Source organism: Martes martes (assembly GCF_963455335.1).
Source record: "Martes martes genome assembly, chromosome: 1".
Lineage (NCBI taxonomy): Eukaryota > Metazoa > Chordata > Mammalia > Carnivora > Mustelidae > Martes > Martes martes.
The window spans coordinates 74,096,487-74,118,437 of record NC_137888.1 but is presented as its reverse complement, the minus strand read 5'-3'; the positions used below and the strand labels follow the sequence as shown (position 1 = coordinate 74,118,437).

Genomic DNA, 21,951 nt, shown 5'->3' with positions numbered 1-21,951 from the left:
GGGAAGGTGGGTAACAATTCTTTGAGATGATGACAATTAACGAGAAGCTTGAATAAAGTGAGGACATAAGCTATGTGGATATTTTAGGGAGGAGAATTCCAGGCAGAGGAAACAGCAAGGGCAGAGGCCCTGAGGCAGGCACACACTTGACCTGTTCTAAGAACAGCAAAGAAGCTTCTGTGACTAGAACAGAGTGAGTGGTAGCTGATATGAACATCCAGGAAGAGGAAACAGCAAGGGCAAAGGCCCTGAGGCAGGCACACACTTGACCTGTTCTAAGAACAGCAAAGAAGCCTCTGTGACTGGAATAGAGTTGAATGGTAGCTGAGGTGATCGTCCACCTGAGCCACGTGTTGATCCTGAGTGAGCTGAAGAGCCATAGAAGGTGCTGGGCAAAGGAGTGACACGCATTCTTATTTACCATTCCAGGGACTTTTGATGTTGAATGCCTAACAACTGATCACTACACAGGAGGCATGAAGCAGAAATACACTGTGAACAAATGCAGGGGACAGTCTGACAATCTAAGCTTCTACCTGTCACACAGGACCTACTACATCGCAGCAGTAGAGGTGGAATGGGATTATTCTCCAAGCAGGGAATGGGAACGGGAGCTGCATCACTTACAAGAACAAAAGTAAATCTCCAGACTCGGATTCCCAATTTTTTTTTAGTTTTCTCTTTCAGAGAATTAAGAATTATGCTAAATTTTAGAAACACGAACAGTTGCATTAAACTGTAACAACAGAACCATAGCAGAATGCCTCCCAGGAACCTTTCCTCATTAATTTCTGTTCTGGCATTTTTCTCACAGGAAAATTTCCATCTGTCTCATTTGATTCTTTGTAGTCACTCTTTCTTTCTTTTCTGTTGGATTGTCTTCTTATGCTCACGTGTCCTTATCTTGCTATTGATTGTTAAACAAAAATCAATGCCTAAATTCAAACCTTAAATATTATTTCCTTATCAGCCGTTTGCTGCTTTTCTTATTTTTCCTTCAGAGAGTTCCTTATCGGTTCAGTAATCTCTTCTTTTACATTCTTAAAACCATTATGTGTGAAGAATATTTTATTCTTGAGGGCAGTATAGTAGACATGGTCTATGTCCTCTAAGAAGTTATAGGAAAATATGCTTCAAAACCACCACCAACATGAACATTTTAGAAATGTAAAAAATAAGTTCATTGTGAATAAGTATAAGTAAAGGATCATTATTGGAGCTTTGGAAACTGCACGTTGAGCACTATCACCAGACACTTCTTGAAGACATTTCCAACCACTCTTCCCTCCATCATCTCACACATCATGCACTAAGCTTTCATGGATATGATTTGAGAGATCAGACATGTTTTCGGATCTGGGGTGCCCAACATTTCTGGTAACCTGTAGCTAAGCTGGTTAGTTTGACTAACTAATGGGGAGTATGTTTGCAGTATAGAGTAGTGAAAGGTTATTTCAAGTGACAGGAGTAAAATAGTCAGAAGGCTGCAGGAGTTGGGGCATCAGGGTGACTCAGTTAGTTGAGCAACCGACTCTTGATTTTGGCTCAGGTCATGATCTCAGCGTCCTGGGATAGAGCCCTACTTCAAGCTCTGTGCTCAGTGGGCAGTTTGTTTGGGATTCTGTCTCTCCCTCACCCTCTGTCCCTTTCCTTGCTTGCAATCTCCCACTGTCTCTCTTGCTAAAATAAATAAATAAAAATCTTTAAAAAGAAAAAGTCTACAGGGGCCATGAGGAGTCATTGCAAACTTAAGATAAAAGGAGTGGTTGAAAACACTGGGCCATTTCAGCTCTTACAAACTAGAAATACTGCAGGAACCAGAGAACCCTTCATGGATGAAATCTAGGCTCAGAATTTTAGGGCTACAGAGAAATTTTAAGATCATCTCATCTCATACCTCATTTTGGGGGTGAGGAACCTGAGGGTCAACCAGGAAATGACTAGCTGGAGGTCATTTTAGCTAGTGGAAGAGTCAGCACAGGTCTTGGATGGCTCTCCTCCCAGCAAGGAGCACTTTCTACCATGCCTATCTGTTTTCAAAGTCTTACTCTTTCTTGCTGGAATAGGAGAATGCTATTAAAAATTCGCATAATTACTTAAATGAAAACTGTGGTTTTAGTCAAAATTTTAAACTCGGTTTCCACTTTCATCAAGACAGTTACTAACCTTAGTGTGTGTATTGTTTTTTTGAAGTGTTTCGAATGCATTTTTAGATAAGGAAGAATTCTACATAGGCTCCAAATACAAGAAAGTTGTGTATCGACAATACACTGACAGCACGTTCAGAGTTCCCATGGAGAGAAATGCTGAAGAAGAACATCTGGGAATTCTAGGTACTCTAATCATCGGGTGTGGGGTAGCTAAGCATCCAAGGGTTTAATTTCCCAGTTCATAGTCAAAGGTATTCAAATAAAAATAAAAGTTCCATAATAAAAATGAGAAGCCTGTATTTTCTAAAAATATTTCAAAATTATTGCTTATTTTTCTCAGAAACAATGTATTATCCCATATGCTAGTGAAATTATATGTGTCTGGTGTTCATCAAAATGATGCCTGTGAATTTTGGTGAAATTCCTAGAAATTATTTTCCAATGAAAATCTTCACCAGATTCTCTCTGTTATTCCACCTCTCTTCCAGCTCCCAAATCATAGTTATTAGTTTTTTTTAAATTGCCATCTAGTAGTTAACTCCAAGAGAAAAAAATGTACACAGAGACAAGGAAATAAAGAAAGAAAAAATTGTTACCATACACAAGGCATGGGAAAAGTTGCTTTTGATTTTTCAGGAATCCTTTTAAGAGAGAATGTCTAAGAACTTGACCAACGGTTGTCTTGGGAATTTTCTGGAAAATCATCAAGTGCAGGGAACATCACTCCCAACCCCACCATATTTCCATACTAAGAGGATGCCCTGAGCTGTGTTATCCTCAGCCCCTGAAATAAGACGCCCAAGGGAGAATGGCATTGTTGCTGGGTTGTGGAAATTCTTAGCAGCAGACTAGCTAAGATTGGCTACAGAAGAAGGTAGAAATAGGAGGGGTGGTGCCACCCACCCTTCCAAATGCTGTACTGCCACAAATTCACACTCAGGAAGGTCTGGAAGTCCAAATGCAGAGAAATGAGAGCAAGTGCTGCCCAATGACTCTTGGTCAGGGTAGGGTCATAGCTGACTCAGCAGGATTAGGCCATTACCCTACAAGGGACTTTTAGGCCCAAACATCCTGTAGGACCCTTGATGAGAAATGCACCCTTGGTTTCCATTTCTGGAGGCAACCATTCCTAGTGTTTTTATTCTGAATCCTCTGAGACCAGGTGAAAATCCAAGAGTAGTTTAATATGAAGCAATTTGGCAATTTAGTATGACTCCTGCCTTCATGCTAAGGAAGTTACCTGATCGTTGCTTCTATTACTGAGTTAGAACTTCTTATCTGATAGGTATATAAGCCACTCTTCTTTTTTGCTCTTGCCAGGTCCACAACTTCATGCAGATGTTGGAAACATAGTTAAAATTATCTTTAAAAACATGGCCACAAGGCCCTACTCAATACATGCCCATGGAGTGAAAACAGAGAGTTCTACAGTTACTCCAACTTTACCAGGTACTCATGGCGGGGGTGGGAGGAGTGGGGGGTGGCATTTTAATAGACTTTACAGGCTTCCCACAAATGACTGTTATCAGAGAGGTATTCCTTCCAAATGAGTGTCTTAAGGAAGTGAAGAAGGAAGTAGCTAAGATGGCATGCAGGGGGGCGCCTGGGTGGCTCAGTCGGTTGAGTATGCCTTCAGCTCAGGTGATGATCTAAGGGTCCTAGGATCGGCCCCCATACTGGGTTCCCTGCTCAGTGGAGAGTCTGCTTCTCCCTCTCCCTCTGGCATCCCCGCCCCCAGCTTGTGCTCTCTCTCTCTTTCTCCCGCTCTCTGTCTCGAATAAGTAAAATCTTTAAAAAAGTTTAAAAATTTTTTTAAAAAGAGGGCATGCAGGGAGGTGTATCTGTGTGTACGCCTCCACGCACATACAAGGAAAGGGAAAGGAAGGGGAGGGAAGGGAAGGGAAGGGAAGGGAGAAAGAGAGAGAGGGAGAGAACGAGAGAGGGATGCACAGAACTGTAAGGAAAGCATCTGCGAGTACTGTATCTGCAAATACTCAAGGTGGAATGAGCAGAAATGATCTCTCCACACCCACACAGCATTTACCGCATACTGTGTGTGGTTGAATGCTTCCATGCCGGTAGCTGAAGGCAAGGTCCTAAGGGCAGAGACCACCACATGGAATTTTAAACTCCCCAATTCTAGCCCAATATCTGGCATGTACTGGAAATGCAGTAACTTCAGCTAACACAGTGCAAAAGCTGGAAGAGGTTAAATACACTTCCTTTAATTAAAAACTATATTTTTCTTCTTTCAGTTATAAAGCTGGCTTCTAGGAAAGGGCTATTTCTTAGTAATTTAGCAGTTCCCAAATTTGGCAAGTGAGAAAAAATGGGTGAGAAAAAATAAATTACACTATAAAGTTGGTCGTGTGAATTCAGGGCATTAGAAATAAAAAGCCCTGCCCTTGTGACTCTCATATCCTTTCAAAAGAGATAAATATACGTAGTATCAATGTATAAAAGGTGCTATGGAAAAGATTAAAGTGAATGAGAGAGAGGAAGTAACAAGAGCACTGTTTTAAGTAGGGTGATCAGGAGGGCTTCTTTGAGGAGTCACCACTGGTGAAGACACCTAAATGGTAAGTCATGAGCTACAGGTAGTTATGGGGGAAGAGCATTCCAGGCCCTGAGATGGGAAGAGCAAGGAGGCTAGAGGCCAGAGCAGAGCAAACAGGGGACAAAATGTGAGATGAGATCCAGGGAGGGCAGGGGGCTGGATGCAGGAGGAGGAAAGGGAACCTTAGAGGCCATAGTCAGAACCTTAGATTTTATACTAGTAACCATGTGAGGGCTTGAGCTGGAGAGTGATGATCTGATGAACACTCTGTAAAGTCCTCTTCTGGCTGACATGTGGGTTAAGTGACTGCGGAGGACGAGGGCAGAATCAAGGATCAGTTAGAGGACTATTGCAATAATCTGAGTTTTAAAAAAAAGAGACTTGGACCAGGGTGGAAGCAGCTGAGGTGGTAAGTTGTCATATTCTGGTTGTATTTTAAAGGTGGCGCTAACAACCCCTGCTGAAAGATGAGGCATTAGGGAGCATTAGGGAAGGAGAGTCAAGGACAGCGCCAGGCTTTGGGGCATCCACCATGGGTGGCAGAGCAGGTTGGAAAATGGAGAAGAAAAGCAAACATTATTTTTTGGCTGATGAGATTTTAAGGGTGTAGATGAAAAGATGATAAGTTCAGGTGGTGAATCTGTGCTCTATATTCTCAGTGAAAGGTTTTGCTTAGAAAAAAGGTGATGATGTAGGGGTGGGTAAGATGGAGGACTTGAGGAAAAAAGAACAAGTCTACCACATCTCTTGAGACCATCCCTCCTGTCCTGTTTGATTCCCTCGAAAAGGCTGGTCAGACTCTGGCTAATGAGAGTCTGAAAGCATGAATATGTAACAGTGAGGTCTACATAAAGGGAGTGGATGTTTAAAAGGCCACAGCTTAAAGTCAAGGTCTGGTGAGGAGATGGATAGGAACCCCCGAGGTGACTGGAAGCAGAGATCAGCCTGGAGAAGAGCCCAGAGCACAGGGAAGAAGGTCAAGGCCTTGGCAAGTTAGGAGGGTAGAGCAACTGGCTATCTTCAAAGCGTCAAGATCTAGGGTGTGGTAGTGTCCTGTATGTGACAGAGCTGTATATGGTATGACAGAGTGGGACAGACCCGAGAAGAGGTCACTGTGACAAGTCAGTGACCTATGAGATCCGTATGTGACAGTATGTATATGGTATGACAGAGTGGGACAGACCCGAGAAGAGGTCACTGTGACAAGTCAGTGACCTATGAGATCCCATGAGCTAATGGCTCTGCACCAGGAATTGTGGAATCACTAGAGATAATGGTGAAAAAGGAGAAAAGGGAGGCCAAGGTGAAACCAAAGGAATGACACACGGCATGCAGGTACAAACACAGAGAAGTCTTGGGGAAGGTGTTACACTGGGGGAAATCACTTGATGGTTGAAGACCGTGTTTTACAGGAACAGAGTTAAAGCTAAAAAAAGATCTGTTATAAAGTTCCTTCAAATTGTGATATTGGTATTGCCAGGTTCTGGCTTGGTGGTATTGTACATGTGTATATATGGCTAGTTAATCCCTGACTGACAAAGAAGATCTAAAAGTATGTCTTAGAGTTTGTCTTAAGACTAAATTCCTAAGGGGCGCCTGGGTGGCTCAGTGGGTTAAAGCCTCTGCCTTCGGCTCAGGTCATGATCTCGGGGTCCTGGGATCGAGCCCCGCATCGGGCTCTCTGCACAGCGGGGAGCCTGCTTCCCCCTCTCTCTCTGCCTGCCTCTCTGCATACTTGTGATCTCTCTCCCTGTGTTAAATAAATGCATAAAATCTTAAAAAAAAAAAAGACTAAATTCCTAAAAACAATTTAGAGCTCTACCACTTTTTAACACTAATTACCTTGGCATTTCCAGTTTCTAGGTCACTAGTTATTAAGACTCAGTATATATTTATATATCAAATATATACCAAATATAACCAGATACATTAACACTTGATCAATTCAGGTGAAATTCGCACTTACATATGGAAGATCCCAGAAAGATCTGGAGCCGGAATAAAGGATTCTGCTTGTATTCCGTGGGCTTACTATTCAACTGTGGACCAAGTTAAGGTAAACTTTAAATCATTTGTGTTTTGTGAAAACCCCCAAATTAGGCACACAGTTGAAGGGAGATGAGATCAGAGTTTTCTTGTGATCCAATCTGATCTTAAAATCCCAGGAAAGGAAGCTTTCCTACAATTCACTTTGGTTTCATTTTTTTGGTTTGTTTCTTTTTAAGGATAAAGTTGTAACTGTGTTAACCCTATGACTTCTGATTGTGGGTAACACAGAATTAAATATTAATGCAGTTATTTTATTTCCTTTTTGACATAAAAATACATTAAACCCAAAGAACTGAGGTACATGATTTCAGAGCTCTATTAATGATAATAGAAGTGTTGATCTCAGTAGTCAATCTAGCACAACTAAAGCTATTTTGACTGAATATTTCAAAGCCAACAAAACATCAACAACTGCAAATCAAAATTTGTTCATAGATTCATTTGTAGAATTAAATCTTGAGTCCAAACCTCTCTCCTAAACTCTAGACCTGGCTATATATCAGCCTACTGAACATCTCCACAAGCATGTCCCACCAGCACTGGAAACCAGCCACTCTAGCATGGAATTGAGATCCATCTCCACCTCTTGTCTTTCCTATAGCAATACCACAAGTTCCAAATCTACCCATTTGTTCAAGCTGGAACCCTGGGTATGAAGTATCTAGTTCTTCCCCTGGCTCACATAGGCAGTCCACCCACTTACATATAATTCAGTCTATTCCTTCTCTCTATCTCCACAGATCGGGTCTTTGTAATTTGCCTAACTACTGCAATGGCCCCCAGGATCCAGTCTCTTCCTCCTTCAATCCTTCCTTCACTCACCACCAGGACGACTGGTCTAAAATGCAAATATGTTGCCATGCCATGTTCAATTTTTCAATGGCTCCCTATGACCCACAAGATAAAATCTAAAGTTGCTGAACATGATAGAGCTTGAAGGCCTTCCAGACCTAATCGGCCATTACTGACACCAAACGTCTCATAGATTTGTCAATTGTTGTCTTCCTCTTCTGTGTCCATTTGCACTTTATGAACCTCCATTGCCACAAGTGATTCATTTCTTCCATCCTCTGTTTTCGCTACAAGACTAAGTTCCTGAAGGGCACAGGCTTTGTTTGATTCATCTCTGGATTTTGAGACTGGTATAGCACTCAATTTATGGAATAGGCAATCCAACACCATCCGTGGGATTCTTTTACATCGCTGTTCATTAGCTGAGCTAATACTTGGCTTCTGCACGTACTTCTGTTACTTCAGCATTACCCATTCAACCTATCTACGATTCACCATTAGTCCAACTTACCTACAAGTGGAGGTGACTGACCTGACAGCACCACATTAGGCAAAGTCTATGACTTAAATTGGTCCTTCTAAAATTCCCAAGGTCCCAGTTGTCTGAAATGCTGACTTCTATCGCAAGGATCACTGATGTTTTTGCTTGTTTTCAGGATCTCTATAGTGGATTAATTGGCCCACTGATTGTTTGCCGGAGACATTACATGAAAGTATTCAATCCCATAAGAAAACTGGAATTTTCCCTTCTGTTTTTTGTTTTTGATGAAAATGAATCCTGGTACATAGATGACAACATCAAAACATACTCTGAACACCCTGAGAAAGTAAACAAAGATGATGAGGAATTCATAGAAAGCAATAAAATGCATGGTATGAGACATTATTTTAACCCTAAGTTCCCCCTTTTCTTCCTTCAAATGAAATTAGTTTGGAGACTATTCATTTTATAATAAACCAGTTCTGCCTTACTCTGTATGTGAGTTAGAATTCTGTTCAAAGCAAAAGCCACCTATTAACTTCTCTCCCCGTTCCAAAGTCTCATTCCCTTTTAAATTCACACTTAGGATTATGGATTTTGGTGCTAAATGACTAGAAAGAAAGTGCAACTTTATTGACCTGAAAGTATACATTTCCCCGTCTGTAGTGAAATAACTTCTATTACCTCAAAAAGGTCCCATACATTAACCTAGTAATCATATTGTCAGTGAAACAGCTACTGATTTAAAATATCATGAAAAATAGTTTTAAAAAATCATGTGATTTCCCCAGCTATTAATGGAAGAATGTTCGGGAACCTGCAAGGCCTCACGATGCACGTGGGAGATGAAGTCAACTGGTACCTGATGGGAATGGGCAATGAAATAGATTTGCACTCAGTACACTTTCATGGCCACAGCTTTGGGTATCAGGTAAGAGTGATCCACGGTCATTATTCTTGCCCTATCGGAAAGTGTTTTAACACAAATGAAGAAAATATTTCCTTAGAGAGACTTACGAAAAAAAAGTTTCAAGAGACTACTAAATTATTTCCAAAGAGTGTGCCATGCAGCAATTTCAATTGTTGTCACCAACCTTTGTTACACATTGGGCTCTTCATTGGATTTTTAGTGGGTTTTCGTGGAGTTCTGCTCACATATTTGCTGGGCGAGGCATTTGAATAGACTCATTAGCAGAGAGGGTGGGAATGTCCATATGATGGATCAGAGGGTAGAGCCAAGACTTTATTATAACTTCTACCTGTTCTAACTTCTGAATCCTGAAATGGCCTAAAGTGAACAAGTTTATCATTTTGGTGTGAGGCAACTGATCAGTCCCAAGATCTCCATGCTACTTCTGCTTCTCAGCCAATGCTGATTTCAGCAGGAACCAAAAGCTCTCTTTCTTACCTTTGAGTTAATGTAAAATATTCAGAAACTACCACAAAGCCCATTGCAGAAAAGGCCATTTTGATGTCCGTATTTTGGTTTACGCAAATGTTATATTCTTAGGGGACTTTCAATTCTGTCCTTGCAGAAATACTACCCCCGCCCCTCACCACCACCACCCCCCCTCGCAAGTACTCTGTGTCTACTCTAGCCTCTACCTGAACTGCCTCAGGTTCTGGTTTCTTCCTGGGCCTCCTTTCCTGCTCCCAGCATTACCCTTCCTGCCATAAAGCGTCACAGACCAGCTAATCCAGATGAGGTTCAGAGAAAGTGAGATTAGGACTGAAATGAGGCACAGCTAAATTCTCTCGTGTAACTCAAGTGCAATGATAAAAGGCAAACTGAAGTTGAAGTGTAAGAGGTGCCACATGGTCCAAATGGGTGAGTGGACTCTCCTCACATCTTCCCTTCACATGCACTTCGTGGCCCATCCTGCCAGGTATTCAGCAGTACCAAGACAACATACCTCACTGTTTGTATGGACATACAAATGTGCAGGGTCTCTCTCCCTCTCTCTCACTCTCTCTTTTCTTAACATATTCATCCATTTTTCTAATATCCCTGAGCTGGCCAATGAAAGATTATTTGAATGAACTCTCACATACAATAAACATTATATAATATTTGTCATTTTTCTAATTAAGCACAGGGGCATTTATACTTCTGATGTCTTTGACGTTTTCCCTGGGACATACCAAACTCTAGAAATGTTTCCAAGGACACCCGGAATCTGGTTACTCCACTGTCACGTGACTGACCACATTCATGCTGGAATGGAGACTACTTACACAGTTCTGCCAAATGAAGGTGAATATCGAGATAGCAATTCTAGAAGTCATATATCACCCTTATAATTAAGATGCACTACTTTGCCTAAATATTTCCCCCAATAGGAAGCATTCATGAATTTGCTGCCCTGATCTCTTCCTTCTCTACCTCGAAATAGGATTGTTTTTTACTGCTAAATGGTGTGGGATACAGCTTATCCTCCGATCGCTGGTACTGATAACAGCACCAGAAGTCTCTCAGCTAATACAAACAGACACCAATCTGAGGCAATGCAGTTATTCCTAAAACTGATGTAAGGGAGTGGTCATGTTATTTACTGAAAGGCTAACAAAGAGACACTCTTAGAATTTAATTTCGTTTTTACTAGGAAACATTTAACTTTTTTCGTAGTTGTTCTTGTGTACTTGGCACACAAGAAAGTTCTTCCCACCCATCCCCCCCCCCCAAAATCAATGTAATTTCAAGTAGTCAGGCAGGCAGAAATAATGTCATTCTGTACTTCTAGGGGTGAGGGAAAGTATTGTTGATCATTGTCAGAGATTGTTTTAGTCCATTCAGGCTGCTTTAACACAATACCAGACTAGGTAGTCATTAAACAACATATATTTATTTCCAGAACTGTGAAAATAAATATATGCTGTTTAATAACTAGCTAGGCTGGTTCCTTCTCTGGTTACAGACTTCTTACTTTATCTTTGCATGGTGGAAGGGACAAGCTAGCTCCATGGGGCCTCCTTGACAAGGGCACTAATCCCATTCATAGGGGCTCCACCTTCACGACCCAATCACCTCCCAAGGGCCCTACCAAGTTACTCTCAACCACGAGCATTAGTTTCTCAATGTAGGAATTTGGGGGGGACACCAATGTTCAGACTATAGCAAAGATCCCAGGGGAAAAAATGGAATCTAAATTCCCTGTTTCCCCCAGCCCATCAATAATACTCCCTCCTGAAGCACAGGAAACACAGGAAAAGAAATAGCCCTTTCCTGGGTAAATAGTCTCAAAATGTATTCTACAGAGTGAAATTCTGGTGTGTGCTTGCAGCCTTTGGTGTTTCTTCGGTCTTTTGAGTTCGGAATTGTTGGAATTGGTGATGGCCAATCCAACAGGGGGAAATGATGTAGAGAAAACAACGCTTTGTGTTTCCTCTTCAAAATGGGCATTAAAGGGGACATATAAGTGAAAGAAAATATAGAAATAGATCTCCCCAAAATTAAAAGTCATTCAAAGATCAACAGTGAGTGCAAACGACAAGTTTTCATGTCTGCTCCAGGGTTTTACAGAAATACATGGTAACGTAAAAAATGATTCTCATAAAAGCCTTTATTACAAAGAGTGGGACTGAGAGCCCCAGAACACCGAAGATGGGAAGAGGCAAATAAACTGTTGGGTTCAATGCCAGTAACTCCTGAACAAGATGAAGAGTCAAATATGAGAGAGACAGGCAATTTTCTCCACAATGAAAAACATCATAAGAAAAGAACTGTAGATATTCTGACATACTTAATGTAATGCTTCATTTCCCCTACCAGTGGAGGCATAATAAAGACCTCCTCTGATAAATATAAAAGGTACTTTTTTTTTTAGACTGTGACATTTCTACTACAGTCAGATAGACTTTTGTCTGTAGGAAAAAAAAAAAAATTTGCCTAGCTTTCAGTTACTTACAGGCAGGGACTGTATATTCTGTATTTTAGTAACTACTGCAATCTAATCCAATACTCTGCATGGTAAATACCTAACCACCAATGAAAAGGAATTTTTAAACTTTTTTGGACATAATGTCAGACTTACAGAAACATTGTGAGAAGAGTACCAAAAATTCCCATATACCCTTCACCCAAATTCCTCAACTGTTAACATTTTACATAGCCACATTTGCTTTCCCTTTCTCTCTCCTATCTGCCCCCCACCCTCTCTAATACACATACAATAGTAAATACATATATAAAAAGTTATATGTATAAAAACATATAGTAAATATATATATTTATATATAAATATATATTTATATATTATATTTATTTATTTTATTTATATATTTATTTATATTATTTATATATATTTATTATTATATATAAATTATATATATAATTTATTATATTATATATAAATACAATATTATTATATATAAATACAATATACCTATCAAAATTAGGAAATTAAAGATGATTCAATACTGCAGATCCTTTTCAAATTTCACAAATTATTCTCATCACGTTCTTTACAGAAAAAGAAGATCCCACTCATACGTTGTGTTTAGTTGGCTTGTCTTCTTAGTCTGAACAGTTTCTTTGTCTTTTATAACTTTGACTTTTTTTTAAAGATTTATTTATTTGAGAGAGAAAGAGCTGGGCGGGGCGGGGAGATTCTCATGCAATATCTCCGCTTGAGTCTAGAGATTGATGCAGGGCTTGATCTCATGACCCTGAAATCATGACCTGATTCAAAATCAAGAGTTGGTCGCTCAACGGACTGAGCCAACCAGGTGCCCTGAGTTTGACATTTTTAAAGAATACAGGGCAGCCACTTTGTAGAATGTCCTTTAATTTGGGTCTATCTAATGTTTCCTCATGACCAGATTCAAGTTATGCATTTTTTGGCAAGATTTTCATGGAAGTGATATTGTTTTTCTCAGTACACATGTCAGGAGGCACAAGATAACTGATTTTTTTTCCCTTTCTGATTATGTTAACTTTGAGCATTTGATTAAGGAGATTTCTGCCAGGTTTCTTTACTATAAAGTTACTATTTTTCCCTTTATAATTAATGAAGATCTTGCAGGGAGCAAAGTAATTTTTCTTTAGTTAAAGCAGTACCAGAATGAGACATGTTTTTAAACATATTTAAAAAATGGAAATTTCTGACAGATACCCATCAACAGATGAATGGATAAGAAGATGTGGTATATAATGGAATATTACTGAGCCATCAAAAATAATGAAATCTTGTTATTTGCAATGATGTGGATGGAACTCGAGGGTATTATGCTAAGCAAAATAAGTTAGAGAAAGACAAATATCATATGATTTCACTCATTGTGGAATTTAATAAACAAAACAGATGAACACAGGGAAAGGGAAGGAAAAATAAAATGGGATGAAATCAGAAGGAGACAAACCATAAGAAACTCTTAACTCTAGGAAGCAAACTGAGGGTTGTTGGAGGGTAGTAGGGAGGGGTAAGGGTAACTGGGGGATGAGCATTAAGGAGGGTACTTGATGTAATGAGCAATGGCTGTTTTATGCAACTGATAAATCACTGAACTCTACCTTTGAAACTAATAATACACTATATGTTAACTAATTGATTTTAAATAAAAAACAACAAGCAAAAAATGGAAAAATAGAAATGAATTGAGAATAATTAGAACACTACATCAAAAAACTAATGACATACTGTATGGTGACTAACATAACGTAATAAAAAATAATAAACAAAGTAACTAATATTAATAATGAGAATACAGTAAAACCACATGACATACAAGTAGTCCCCCACTTGTCCACAGGGGATATGTTCCAAGACCCCCAGTGGCTGCCTGAAACCATGGATAGTGCTGGATCCTATATATAACTATTTTTTTCCCATACATACATGTCTATGATAAAGTCTAATTTATAATTAGGCACAGTAAGAGGTTAACAACAATAATAATAAAATAGAACAATTTTAATAATGTACTATAATAAAAGTTATGTGAATGTGGTGTCTCTCTCTCTCTCTCAAAACACCTCATCCTGATCCCTCAGGATATACTAATCTTTTTTGTTCTTGTTATGGTATAAATTGATAAAATGTGAAGTGAAGTGAATGACATAAACATTGTGACACAGCGTTAAGCAATTATATTGACTTTCTGAGGAACGTCTGCCTTTGGACTAATTGACCGTGGGTAACGGAAACCATGGATAAGGGGGGGACTACAGTACTGTTTTTAATAATGGTCTTAAAATTTCTTTTTCTATAGAGACCAAGTCTGGCTGAAAGAAATAAATTGGTGATAAGTGGAAAAAAAAAAGAAAAAATATTCATAACAATGTACGTGAAAGTGATGAAGAAAAAGTTTACTTTGGAATGGCTATAAGCATTAAAAAAAAGACTGAAAACATACACTTTCATGAATTTGTGAGGGAAACTGTTACTTTGTTTCATATGAAAAGATCAACAGATACATGACTGACTCTAATACAATTATAACTAATTTACATAGGTCCTTCATATCACCACCAGGAGTTTATAAAACTGTACTCTCCACCCCCACCCCCAAAATCGATGCCCAGATGTTGTCCCTGATGGTTCTCAAAGGATTGCTATTAAGATTCATTGAATTGTTTCCAACCATCAATCCCTGTAACATGGTGCTGCTATCATTCTTAATGAATCAGCAGACATGAGGGCATAGGTGTCGAGAAAGTAAAATATTACTTTAAAATAATAATAAATTAAAAATTAAAAAATATAAATGAAATAATTTTTAAATAAATAAAATAAAACAAGGTAAAATAAAAAATTAAAATAATGCCAATCCACCTGGATTTTGTGAACCCTTGAAGAGACAGTCAAAAGGAGAATAATCTGGAACTGGAGAAAGGCAAAATTGACAAACAGTTCTACAGATCATATCCTGGTAAAGATGAACACTGACATCAGGAGAAAAGTTTCAAAATACAGTTGTGGCAGATGTGTGGTGAGTAGCATTTTTGCCCAGCCTTAAGTAAAGTCGAAGCACACTATTGATGAGCTGAACTTGGACTCAAAATTGTTTAATAACAGGTTAAAAAAGAAGATACCACTGTGAATACAATGATATATTTCTTTATTTTCACATATACTCTAGCTAGAAGAGCTAAAGTACACATCAACAAAAAATAGGAACAAGGCTTTGGCTGAAAAACATGCATCCAACAAATTATGTTAATGGCCAGACAAGAAGACATTTAAGTTTCTAAATTTCTACTTCGTTAGTTCAGGGAGAAACCACAGCACGAGTTTTAAAAGTAACAAAAAAGTAAAGTTTGAAATCTTTTACTGTGGGAAAACATTAAGCTTTTTCTCAAAGAAAATTATTCAAAGAAGAAGAAGAAGAAGAACAAGAAGAAGAACAAGAAGGGAAAGAAGGAGTAAACTAATTGAGAAATCTGGAAAAATCAAGAAGAAATATTCTTTCAAACATACCTACCAAATGTTTCTGGGGTAAAAAAGATTGTCACTTCTCCAACAACACTGATTTGATATTACTTGGAATAAAAGTCAGTGTCTACTTTTAAAAACATATACCTTCTTTGAAAAATTCTTAAGTTTTGTGGATTTTTTTTACATTCTGGACAATTACATGGATGCAGGTCATAAAGTACCAAACTAATAATACCACCACAGGGTAAGCAGCCTGAAAGCATCTGCAATAAATGTGCTTATTCGATATGAAAATCCTTTATTTACATTTTTACTGGATATTCCATTTTTTGTTTTTTTTTTTTTAAGCCAGTCTTCTATGGCATTGTGGTATTTTTCCAAATGATACCTTCAAGTCAATGATTTCTTTCGACTGCAATAAAGAAGATACGGCAAGAAAAACGCTGCAGTGCCATCTTCTGGGAGGACATTCAGGAAATCCCGTAGTTCTAGCTCCACAGCAGCAACTGACAAAGTTTCTGTTGGTAGGACATAGTATCTGAGTTAGAACTGCATGTCTGTCTTTCATCCAATTTTCTTAACACTCAACTAATTAGAAGCTCAGTCAGGCAAAAAAATGTTATAATCACAAAAGGAAGGAAAAAAAAGATCGGTCTTTAAAATCCACAGACTACTTATGGTTTTAACAACTTCTTACTCATTCTTTCTAAAATGCTTTTAAGTTTATTTTATATTAGTTCCCTGCAATTTTGATTTACTGTTTCATTGCTGGATTATAACATCATTTTTTCAATATACTTCTATTAGCCTCTAAAGAAAAATAAAATCATGTGGATACTGTCTTTAATGTTAGGGCTGTATTGCAGCTAATTTATAAAGATTACTAGGAAAGGAAATACTATTAATTGATGGATGGCATTTTCCTAAATTAGTTTCTATTATGAGATTTTCATGTTATTAAGAAGCACAAATCTGTCTTTACGACCATTTTTTTCGAAACTGTAAAATAATGTACTCCTGTGTATATCTTTAATTACAAAGGGATTTAGGAAACATTTTTATAAAAAGAACTATGTAATTTTATGATCCCATTGCTTCTTGATCCATACATGCTGCCCTCTGCTGGGAAGAGAGGGGGTGACCTTTAAGAACAGTGTTGGTGATAAACACCAGTGTCATTCCCTGTGTGATCCTCACCTGCCCACCACTTACTCTATCTGCAGAGTGACTAGAATATAAAATCTCCTGCTCAGATGTGTGCGCACCCATCCAAAGTCATTTCTCTAATATTCAGCAACCTAAATCAACCCTTACACAAAGGACTGACATGCCCATGTTGCTAAAAAGTTAATGAATGGATCAGCAGTGATGAATGGGAAAGATCCCTAACTCTGGAGTCAGACAGATTCTGTGACTTTAAGAAAGTCACTTAACCTGAGTCCCAGTTTATTCATCTATAATGAGGTGGTACCATCTGATAGCTTCTAGAGTCCTTTGAGAATTAAATAAAATACAATGATGCATATCTAAAATATTAATAGAAACTTAATAAACAATGACTACTAACTAGTTTGCAAAACCTATATGAAAAACATGAATTATCAATACTTCCCTATCAAACCAGTTTATTTAGCCTAAATGTGGAGCCTATAAATAGTATCCTAGGTATAAAAAGAACTGTATCAAGGTTATAGAGCCAACAAAAATCTTGCCACTGCTCAATTCTCCTCTTCTGCCAACCAATGAGGGGCTGATATAGGTTATAACTCCAAGAATAAGGTCAATATCTTAAACACGTAGAGGACTTTAAATGCCCCAGTGTGTCTAGAAAATATTTATCAGATGCTGAAAATAGTTATTTCCGGCTGATGGGATTTTAAATGACTTTCTAAACTTCATTTTCGTAATTTACTACAGTAGTAGCATTTTTAACAATAAGCATAGTTCATTACCACAAAAACGGTAACAAGTATTTCCTGGAAATAAGCCAATCACTAGCTCCAGTTTCAATGGCTCTGCATTGGTGCAATGGTTCTCAACCAGCACGATTTTGCTCCCCAGGGACACCTGAAACTGTCTGAAGGCATTTTTATCATCCTGGAGAAGTGCTACTGGTATTTAGCAGCAAGGAACGCTGCTAAACGTCCTAAAATGCATATACACAAAATAATTAGCAGTCCAAAATGTAAAGAGTGCCAAAGCTGAGAAACGCTGCATTGGAAACACAAGAAATCCAAGCTCCTAAGTATATATTATATAGATTCCTGACTTCCATCTCCAACTTTGCCATCTTACGATTTTGCCTAATGTTTGTTCTAGAATCAATCCGGAACTTCTCATTAGTCTCAGGATACTAAAACACTGGGCTGCTTCTGGTCACTCCGTATGTTGCAGACCTGGAACTCAGTTCCAGATCTCCAGCCTCTAGTCCTGGTGTCCTCTCAGTGCACCACAGCTCCCTTGGAAATGGACCTGAAGTTATTCAGGTATCTTCCCTTCAAATCAGTTAATACAGAATGCTTCCTATGGAGAGGCATATGGCTGGTGAGGAGGGCACAACGGGAAAAATGAATAAAATGCTATACCAGCTCTTGGGGTTTTGGAGTCTAATAAACATAAATCACACCCAGCACTTAGTCCTATGAGCCACACACATACAGTTAGGCACGTGTGGATGCACAAGCATGGATATATTCTGATGATACAGGAAAATGGAACATTTGGAGGAATGATTATGGGTGGGTTAGGGGTAGAGTGGCTGTGGATGTGGATGAGGAAAGGATGAAGTCCTTTGAGATAATGATGTTGCTGAGGTACGGAGATGTGGGATAGTTGCTCTGCAAAGTGACCCACACAAATAATTGGTTCCAAGTTGTGTGATAAACGTGACACAACAGGGACAAGGCAATCAAATACCTGATGTTTCCACCTTCCAAAAACCCAAAATTCACTCAGGGAGATGAGTAGGACAAAAAGGTAGTATCAAGCCACCACATCTCCCCGGTCATAAGCATGCAACTTTACTTAAGGCATTGTCAGAAAAACACCCTCCAATGGCCACAGGTTCTGCCTAACACTTTAAAAACCAGTCGCATCAGCTGGAAAACACAGTTCCAGAACTGTCCATATCTACTCGATTATGCACACTGAAATCAGTATAACCACACCCTTTGTCATCAGGCCAACAATTATCTAGTGACAGTAACACAGAAGACTAGAGAAATTTATAACCATATATCTATCATGATTTATAAGTGACTATGAATTATGCAAATTCAAACAATGCCTATGCTGTAAAACACTGCATAATTTATAGATACTCAACTTTTTTTTAAAAAAGATTTTATTTATTTATTTGACAGAGAGAGAGAGATCACAAGTAGGCAGAGAGGCAGGCAGAGAGGGAGGAGGAAGGCAGCTATGCTCACCACTATACCACCAATGCCCGCTCAGAGAGGGAGGAGGAAGCAGACTCCCCGCTGAGCAGAGAGCCCAATGTGGAGCTCGATCCCAGGACCCTGGGATCAGGACCTGAGCCGAAGGCAGAGGCTTTAACCCACTGAGCCACCCAGGTACCCCTAGATACTCAACTTTTAAATCCTTGGGAACCCAGTTATTCCTCAATACTTGCTTACAATTATAATTAATAATAATAATCTGAATTTCCTATATGAAATAAACTAAGCACTCAGATCATCAATAAAAATATAACTGTATTAATGGCTATTCAAGTTTTTAAAATACTAAGGTTCTGAGTTTCTGTGACTACGTTAATTTGTTAAGTGTTTGAAAAGACTGACTTAAAAGCATCAGCTCCACGGCTGGAAGAGATAAATGAATATCTAATGTGACGGGAGAGCACATCAATGCTGAACTAAACTCTTGAGATGATTCTACTTAGACCCTCTTCACCTCATTTGAGAATCTCAGGACTAGAGAAAGCAAGACCTCAGCAAATTATGGAAACTAAAATTAAGATTCATTTATATAATCAAACAAAAAAGATCATTTTACCTTTTAATGATGACAGGTAAAGTTGACCTTTCTCTCCGCCACATTTTATTCTGTGACAAAGTTCAGGCAGCAGTTTTTTCCACCACAAAGTCTATCTTAGGAAAAAATGAATACATTTTAAATTTGATGCATTTTACATTTAAACTTCCAACGAGAATAAGATTGTGCAGGAAAGCACAGGGCAAAATATATCATGTTGGTTAAGGTGCCAAAATTTGTTACAACAGAAGTTATATCAGCAGCCAGTCTTCTGTTTAAACTATAACATAAATCAGGTTTATAACTTGAAAATCTAATGACATGTATGTTGTACGTGTGTACTTGGATATTCTGAAGAAGAAACATAGACATGTTCTGTTATCTTTAGGTGACAAGAAGGAAGGCCGGAAGGGAGGGAGGGAGGAAGGAAGGGGTGCGAGGGGAACAGGAGGGCAGGGGAGGGTAGAGTACTCAAGTTTAAACTCTTCCAGTTTCTCAGCTAAAGATCATATAGTCCAGATAATATTTTCCCATCATACATCATTTCCCAAATCTTCAGGTAATATCCTACTTTATTTCCAAACAAAAGGTTTTTAATAGAGATAACATATAATCACTATACATTTTAATAGCCTCTAACAGTACTCAAAGCACATAATATATTAAACATATATGGTCCTTTGACCCACCCAGACCTGTGAGGTTGGACTGATAAAATTTGTCCCCATTTTGCAGATAAGGCAACAAGATCATCAATTCTGATTATCAGGTATCAAGCCTAAAAGACATAGCTGAAAAGCGTACCCGATTCTCTTCTTTCAGTTCATGATTAGCATATGGAATGATCGCCTCTGGGCATCTTTCTAACAATGTGTCTATACATTGTTCATACTCTTTCAAACGCGTCTGACACAGCACATGGACACTGAGGCCAGCAATGGTGTCTTCTGAGAGTGGCTCCAGGAATGGAATAATGGAAGCTATGTCAAATGAAGGACCACATATAAGAGACTATGAACAGAAAAGTGAAATGTTATGGAATGAGGCACCCAAAAAACTAAAGCACAATATACAGTGTAAGATTTTTTTTAAAAAGATCAACATCCCTTGCCAAAAAAGAAAAGAAAAAGGAAACAAAAAGATGAATGCAATACAATGTTTATTTATAAGTCTAAGTGGACTAAAGTATTAAATAATTTTTAAACCACCTCTAGTTTAAAGAATAAAAATCTGCTTAACAGAAAGCAAGCATTTCTAAATTACATGGTTTTAGTTGCTTTGTATAGACTATAAATTAAAACTAATGGGAATATTTTAGGACTCTATCCAAAGGAAATAATCAACATTGTGATCAAAGATTTATGTTCATTTCACTTCAGTAGTAATTGTAGTAATGAACAAGTAGGATCTATGTTAAATAAGGGATAAGTAAATTATGGTACATTCATATGGTGGACTATTATAGAGCCATCAAAATTATTTTTAAAGTCTAGTTAATGAGAAATTGCTCATAATAGAATGATGAGTAAAAAATATCAATACAAAATATTCAGAGCAGGATCAGTTTTGAAAAATCTACACAGGTACATGCACATAAAGAAATGCCTTTGGAAGATCACTGAGGTTTGAAATAGAAATCAGCTCACTGGATGGAAGGACAAAGTCCACTTTTTATTTTTTCACACCTGTATCTTCCAAATGTTCTATAATAGGCATGTACTACAACTTTAACCAAAAATAAAATTTAACATTTAATAAAACTAAAGCAATTGTTAATAACCTAATAATTTGTATCAGTACTATTTGCCACACGCTGAAAGACAGAGTAGGCAGTATTTGAGTATTCAGAACTTTACCAGTATTTTACTTTTAAACATTAAAACTATAAATATTACTACCGCCAAAATAGCTCTGCTTTCACTTTCTTCTGGATAAAGATGAGACGGTCATATCCTGATTTTTTTCTTCCTGTATCCTTTTTACTACAGCATCTTCTCAGACGCACAAGAGGATATGGAATGTGAACTATTTGTTTACAGTCAGCGTGATTATTTTATTCCAAATATCTACCAAGGAATGGCTAGGAGTATAAGGTTGGTCCCTTTCTTTCCTGCAAGTTCAACAGTCTTCTTCATCTGAATAATTTCCTGACAACAAGCGAGCAAGCATGATAATCGACCACTTGTGGGATCTCCCACATGAAAGAAAACACAGATTATTTCTATTTTCAACTTTTGATTAATTTGGATAATGGGCAGGGCAGGAAGGAGCAAGGCATGGGTAACCCAAGCCATGGTTAAATGAAGCTAGTCAAAGCTTGGTACAAACTTGATTACCCATGAACATTTACTTAGTTTTATCCATATCATCAAAAAGTTTAAAAATAAGAAACACCAGACAACACATATATCGCTGAATTTAAAATGCTCCAAAAGTTATTACTACTCTTTACTCTTAATGTCATCTGTTTCTTAGCAGTATTGTTTTCAGTTTTGGAAATGCCCTTTGTTTTCAATATTGGAAATGACCTTCTTTTCACACCCAATATACACACAT

At 38.2% G+C, this 21,951-nt stretch overlaps 2 protein-coding genes across 3 annotated transcripts in view; one reads left to right on the top strand and one right to left on the bottom strand.

The window, feature by feature from the left end:
* CP (ceruloplasmin) overlaps positions 1-14,379 on the top strand; it is a 53,215-nt gene extending 38,836 nt beyond the window's left edge. For both annotated transcript variants that reach the window (XM_080804422.1, XM_080804421.1), the window contains exons 12-19: positions 430-637; positions 2,194-2,333; positions 3,471-3,599; positions 6,657-6,763; positions 8,205-8,421; positions 8,821-8,960; positions 10,121-10,283; positions 14,237-14,379. In XM_080804422.1, the coding sequence (XP_080660548.1) occupies positions 430-637; positions 2,194-2,333; positions 3,471-3,599; positions 6,657-6,763; positions 8,205-8,421; positions 8,821-8,960; positions 10,121-10,283; positions 14,237-14,253 (1,121 nt within the window). In that variant the 3' untranslated portion in view covers positions 14,254-14,379. The remainder of the gene's footprint in view (positions 1-429; positions 638-2,193; positions 2,334-3,470; positions 3,600-6,656; positions 6,764-8,204; positions 8,422-8,820; positions 8,961-10,120; positions 10,284-14,236) is intronic.
* Positions 14,380-15,004: 625 nt separating this feature from the next.
* HPS3 (HPS3 biogenesis of lysosomal organelles complex 2 subunit 1) overlaps positions 15,005-21,951 on the bottom strand; it is a 38,588-nt gene continuing 31,641 nt past the window's right edge. Inside the window, exons 15-17 of the mRNA XM_080804442.1 lie at positions 20,200-20,406; positions 19,417-19,507; positions 15,005-15,920 (exon numbers count right to left, since the gene is read on the bottom strand). Of these exons, the coding sequence (XP_080660568.1) occupies positions 15,793-15,920; positions 19,417-19,507; positions 20,200-20,406 (426 nt within the window). The 3' untranslated portion in view covers positions 15,005-15,792. The remainder of the gene's footprint in view (positions 15,921-19,416; positions 19,508-20,199; positions 20,407-21,951) is intronic.